Consider the following 6,000-nt stretch of genomic DNA (forward strand, 5'->3'; position numbering starts at 1 on the left):
CTTCCTCTGTTTTTACAACCATTTTAGTGAAAAAAAAAGCTTTATTATGGTTCCCAGGACTGTTTATGTTGTGTGTCCTTGGCGTTCCCACGTATGCTTGTTGCCTGGACACAATAACACCAATAAACTGTGTAAACAAGTAACTGCTCGGAAAGAGACAGCCATTATTTTTGGCTAACTCGTGCTGCTAAAGTCTCATAGCAGCTTCGGCTTGGGACCGCTCTGTGGCCAGCAGGAGAAACGGTTGCAATGGCCAGCAAGATGAATCTGAAAGACCAGTTGATTCTGAATAAAGCCTCCAAAATGAAATTCATTAAAACTGGCTTCTCCTCTATTATAATTATATTTAACTTTGGATGAAGAGTCGATTAAAAACTCGCCCGAGACCCAGATTTATGAGAGCAGCTCCCACAATCTTGGTTACGGGGACCTGACAGGCGGCGTTCTTTGATCCAATCTGAGCTTCGTACTTCAGTTTGTGTAAACTGTGTCAACCATTTTGATTGTTTATAAAATATTCAGTGAATATGGCCAAATTGTCAGAGACGTTTTCCCCCCTGAGTCATTCTATAAAGTGTTTACCTTTTGTCATTTCACATTTCACTGTGACTGAGTTGCTTCTGTGTGCAAAATGTTTGAAAGGATTCAAATCAAATCCTGAGCCGTCAGATGAAAGACAATCACGTCAGAGAGAGAAGATTAAAGCTTCTCTCTATGTGCCAGGCCCTTTTTGAACGAGTGACAGACTCCTTCCCCTTCATCCATTCTGCACTCTTTGGTGAAAGAAAACTAGCATGGAAAATTAAAAGAAATAAATGCTTCTGTCATGGCACAAATGACTGTGGCGAGTTCCACAGCAGGGTTTGTTTTGATTTGCCATTTCCAAGTGTTCTGTTAGATATTAACAAAAGTGAGTTTTGGGAGGAAAACTTTCGAAATTCCCATTTTAGACAGAAATGTTGTGGAGCAGTAATGTGGCAGTTCAGCGGTACTGCGATGATTCATAACTTTCTCTTTCTGTAAATATAAAACACCTACACAGAGCATTAGTTACAGGAAACAAAAGACAAAGAGTAGAGGAAGCTTGCCTGAATGCTGCTGTTAGACTGTCACAGTCTGAGCGTGCATACATTTGCCACATATTTCCAGTGCGTATTTCAGCTGTGCAGATGTTCATTTTCTTTTTCCACTGACAAGCTCATAGCTTCAAAACACCCGAGGAAGGGACAGCGACCACAGTGTCAAATATTTAGTTCAGGGTTAGCAGACAGGTTTCATATTACAGTTCAGCTAAGGGTGAAGCATTCAGTGGTTAGCATTATGTCTCAGACTATGTCAGCTGAATCTGATGATAAGTCTAAAATTACGAGTGCCGTGAACATGTGAGTGCTCTCAGCAAGAAAGAGGGAGAATGAAGTTAGGGGGAAAAGTGATCCATATACAGAATGAGATGCCCATAATCTTTCTGCCTCTAACAGGACTCTGCTTATTGTTATTTTGCTCTTGATGGGCATATCTCGTCTTTGCACGTCCCACTTTTCCTTCATGTCTTAATTCTGCTGCACATGATCGCCCTTAAACCCCATTCTGAACCTCACCAGGCCTTCTTCAGACCATTTCTGAGAATTGCTAGCACCAACACTTGTGTCATACCTCGCCAGCTGTTCACTAATTCTTTGTCACACAACTGTTTGTTAAGCTTTTCCGGTCCTGTAAAAAACTGAGTCCAACTCCACGAATGTCTGTCTGCAAAGACTGTTTAAAATATACGTGCACAGTCGTCCCACCTGTTTGAAGAATATCACCTCTCAACTGTATCGTACAACAACCTGTTCTCCACTCGGCTTGGACGTGTGGCCTTTCAGATCAAATATAAACACTTTTAAAAACCCATCTTAGGCACTAGTTTTGACAAACATAGTGGCACTTACCGAGAGCCTAACCAGAGGTTTTCTGGTTAGGCTCTCGGTGGCTGTCTTTGCTAAGATTATTTAAGTTTCCAAAGCGAGCCGCTTCACCAAGCAACAGGTTTGTACCAACAACTTTAAAGAGCTGCAAACGCGATGACCAAGCACAACATTAAAACCTGGCGACAGGTGAAATTAATAACATCGATCATCCTGTCACAATCTCATCTGCAGGGAAACCTTGGGTCCTGCCATTCACGTGCACGTTAATTTGATACCATCAGCCACCTAAACATTGTTGGGAAGCCAAAAGCAATGGTTTTAATTAAGAAAGTAAAATAAATTGTGCCCGCTACAGAGGCAGATGGTGTCACAGTGGTTTAGAGAAATACACTGAGTGGAACACAGTAATAGAACAGTGTCGTTCCTTCGTTATGAGCACGCTGTGACACCTAAAAGTGGGATTCACTGTTGTGTTCGAGTCAGATTTGCAGCTTTGCATTCTCTGCTGTGTTGGCCAGTGTTTTGTTTTATGCAAATATCATGTGTGTGTTGTTGTGTGTTTAAAGGAAAGAGCAGAGCGTCGTGTCCTGCCTGAGCTCATCTTGGTTTTAGTTGATAAGCATCCAAACAAACAGTCACCACAATTAAAAAGATAACTTGTGAGATTTGTTGTGTAGAGAATACACTTTTATTCAGTGCATTATTGAGATAAAAAATTTTTTTTTTTTACAAATTATTATGTTAAAAATTTATTAATCATTTGAGAACAAACCAAACAAAGGAAAAGCTGCCCAAACAAAGTCAGTTCCGCACATCTAAACCGTTTATAAACTTTAATAAACCTCACTCTCACTAATCTCACTAAAGTCTCACTCTCTGGGTTGTTTTCAAAAAGAAGGAAAGTTTTCAGCCAACTGCAGTCTCCAGCGCGCACATCTATCCTGAAACATGCCACTTCCCAACATCGCTGCTATGCTTTAGTTTAAACAGAGATTATCGTGTTTACACACCACTCAGCCTCCAGTAGTCCAGTAATAAATCTCATATCATGTTATGAGAAACACTCGTCCTATAATTGATATAAAACTGTTTGAAATATTTTATATTCTATTCTTACAATTAAAAGCAGTTTGAGAAACGCTGGCATGATTTCGTATTTTATGTTGAAAGGAAACAAAAACTTCTCATTTTCCTTCACATGTCTGAGGTAAGTAAAAGGCGTGAATGGCACCGGGTTGGAAGGCGAGTTCAACAGAAGTGCATCCAAACCCGTTTCTTTTACACTGTTCTGGCAGGATGCGTCTTTTTCTTTCCGTTTTAGGATCTTCTTTGTGATATTTTTCAAACAAAACTTATAGTTTAGCCCAGAAATATTCGAGTGCCTTAATCAGAAGAGCATCCGTTAAACCACGGTGTGTGGGACTCACCTATAACGAACCACAGGAGCGCCTGTTTCTGCAGAGCTGTGCAGGTTTGCGAGCCCATCCTGTCGCTCTCAAAACGATCCACTGACTGAAGTTTGGAAGCGAGGAAGTGAAGGGAACGGCAACTAACAAGAGCTCAACGAGTAATTGGTAGCATCATAAATAACTGCTGTTTAAGAAGCCCATGTAATCCGGCCGCACGGTCAATCAGCCCCAATAAAAGCTTCACTGTGTCACCCTGCGCAAACCGCTCGGGGGAGAGCCGAGGCTGCTCCTTGTTCCTGCTGTAGGCTACCTCAACTCCCCCGAGTCCTCCTGTCACCGAGTCATCCAGACGTGAAACATAATGAATCGTAAAGTTGCAACTCTCTCTCCAACAAGCCGTCCACAGGTCTGAAGAAATCCGAAAAACGTCACTGGAAGCGTGCGGTGTTTGGTTCAAGCGCTCGCGTGCGCAACGGGACGCACCAGTATGGAACCAGTGGAGCTGAGCGACTGTGTCAGGGTTCACTGCTTCCCCCCGAGGACATGGGTCCCGGTTAGTGATGGGGACACCGGACAGACCCAAACAGTGCGGGAAGGGGGAGCGGGGCTGATTTGGAAGAGCGGAGGGAGGGGGAGGGAGCTGTACTTCTTTTCTCACTCTTTGATTGGTTAAATTAGAGAACCCAGAAGTCTGTAAAAGATATATCTATTACTTTAAATAAACAATAAACGATATATCCAAATAATAAAATGATCAAAAACTATGAAGAGAACTCGTGAAAATAAACAGGTGCAAATAAAAACTCGACTAAAAGACAGAGGAGTCTGCAGAGTTCAGAGTTCCATCTGAAGAAGCTGCAACAATAAACTTTAAAGTCCAAAAAAACAAGAAATGTATAGTTTTGTGATTCTATACAAAATTATATTCTCTTCACTATATTCTATTCACTGTGCATCCGCCTGTGGTGACGCGATGAGGACAGGTGCAGCGAGTACGGATTCAAGCGTGACACGGGTTCAGAGCAGTTGTCCAACAGCGACATCTAGTGTTCATATGGAGCGTTACACAGCGATTTACATCAAATATCACAACTCCAGTCCTCAGGAGGTAAAGTTGGTGAAATAAGTGTTTCTTTTTCTCCTTCATAATTGTATATTTGCACCTCTTGTGTAGATGTAGGCCACTGATAAAAACTGTTTCACTTTAAGCTGTTTTCATAGCCATTATCAGATTCAGGTGGTTGCATAGTTTAATTTGCAGTATTTTTTTTTTCTATAAATTTTTTATATGTACAAGTAAGAATATTTTTTAAAAGAAATAAAATTAATAGAAGCGACAGATTTTACTTTGCAGCTTTAGCATTAATTAATATAACATTCAGAAGCTGCAGAAACATAAACCTACTCATGTATTTATTAAAACTTCATATTCTATGGAAAGGCACTTTAAAATTTACTGAAAGTTTTTTTCTTTATTTGTTTTCATTTATGTTTTATGTATTTTAAAGTGTCAAAACAAAATGTCATCAAAAGGTCTAAAGCTGACTCATATATGCATTTATACAGGCCTTCATGTCATTCCCTTAGGTGTGGCTTTGTAAAATCATGATATCAGAACTACAGAAGAAGCTCAGAGACAATTTAAATTCAGAAAGTGGCACGACTGAAAGGAAACCTGAAAGTGGCCAAATCATCTCCCACTGACAGAGTCAGGACCCAATTCCCTCACCGCGGGCTCCACAGATAAGGTCAGACAGGAGGATAAAACAGAAGAAAAAGAGTTTACACAAGGTCAACGATGCCACTGCTGTGCTGCCAGCGCAGGGACTTAAAGAGGAGACAACTGGAGTCAAATGCGTTAATTTCAGGGAAAAAAGTCACATCCATCTGTTCAGCTGAAATGCAAAGGTCCAGAGGAAATGACACCACAGAGCAAACATTCTGCAAAAACAAAGTGAGAGGACACAGAATATGGTCTCTGACAGAACCAAAGTCAGAGTTCAAAGGAACAATGAAGAGTTTCTCAGACTGACCTAAGAGTCACTTATTGACCTGTCTTGTTTATTTGTGATACACAAATGACAGAATAATAGGAAAGAAGGAGGAATTAACTGTTCCATCCAGTTTGCTGCTGAAACTGAAACCAACACAAAGTTGCATCAAGTTAAAAGCAGAGACTTTCACGCTGCTGTGGAGAAGTAATACAGCGTTAGATTATACCTCAGTTTGGTGTGACTGTCATTAAGCAAGCTCACACCTGAACATTCAGCTGTAATCGTAGGTACTCTCTGAACATACAGACTAGCATGTTTTAACCATGTCAACAAAATCCAACAACACAAGAGCAGGTTTGGAGTTTAAAACAGCACCGTGTGCACAAGCAGTCATCCTGAAGCCTCATTTAGAGAATATGTTAATTATACAGTATCGTATTTATGGATATAAAGACTGGATATATATATATGATCGTGCTCACTTATAGGTTTCTTCAGCCTCCCTGTTTAGTTGAGCTTGATGAGTTAAAAGATTGCTTGTGCATTTCTCCCCTTCTCCAAAAACAAAGCCTGATCATGCGCAGAAGCAAACTTTACTACATGCACAGTCTAACTGCGTCGAGCACACTAGACAGAAATCATATTCGTGGTTTCACTTAGATTTAATGCATCAGGCAACAAACAGAC

The 6,000-nt window shown here is 40.8% G+C and overlaps 1 protein-coding gene across 2 annotated transcripts in view; it reads right to left on the reverse strand.

Annotated features, from left to right (window-relative positions):
- The window catches only part of ramp1 (receptor activity modifying protein 1), a 79,334-nt gene extending 75,421 nt beyond the window's left edge, over positions 1 to 3,913 (reverse strand). For both annotated transcript variants that reach the window (XM_085434717.1, XM_085434716.1), the window contains exon 1: positions 3,338 to 3,913. In XM_085434717.1, the coding sequence (XP_085290843.1) occupies positions 3,338 to 3,395 (58 nt within the window). In that variant the 5' untranslated portion in view covers positions 3,396 to 3,913. The remainder of the gene's footprint in view (positions 1 to 3,337) is intronic.
- Positions 3,914 to 6,000: the final 2,087 nt, after the last annotated feature.

The sequence above is a fragment of the Copadichromis virginalis genome, linkage group LG16 (genome assembly GCF_057382275.1).
Source record: "Copadichromis virginalis isolate Kocher_CV1m ecotype Utaka linkage group LG16, C_Virginalis_male_GT1.1, whole genome shotgun sequence".
NCBI lineage: Eukaryota > Metazoa > Chordata > Actinopteri > Cichliformes > Cichlidae > Copadichromis > Copadichromis virginalis.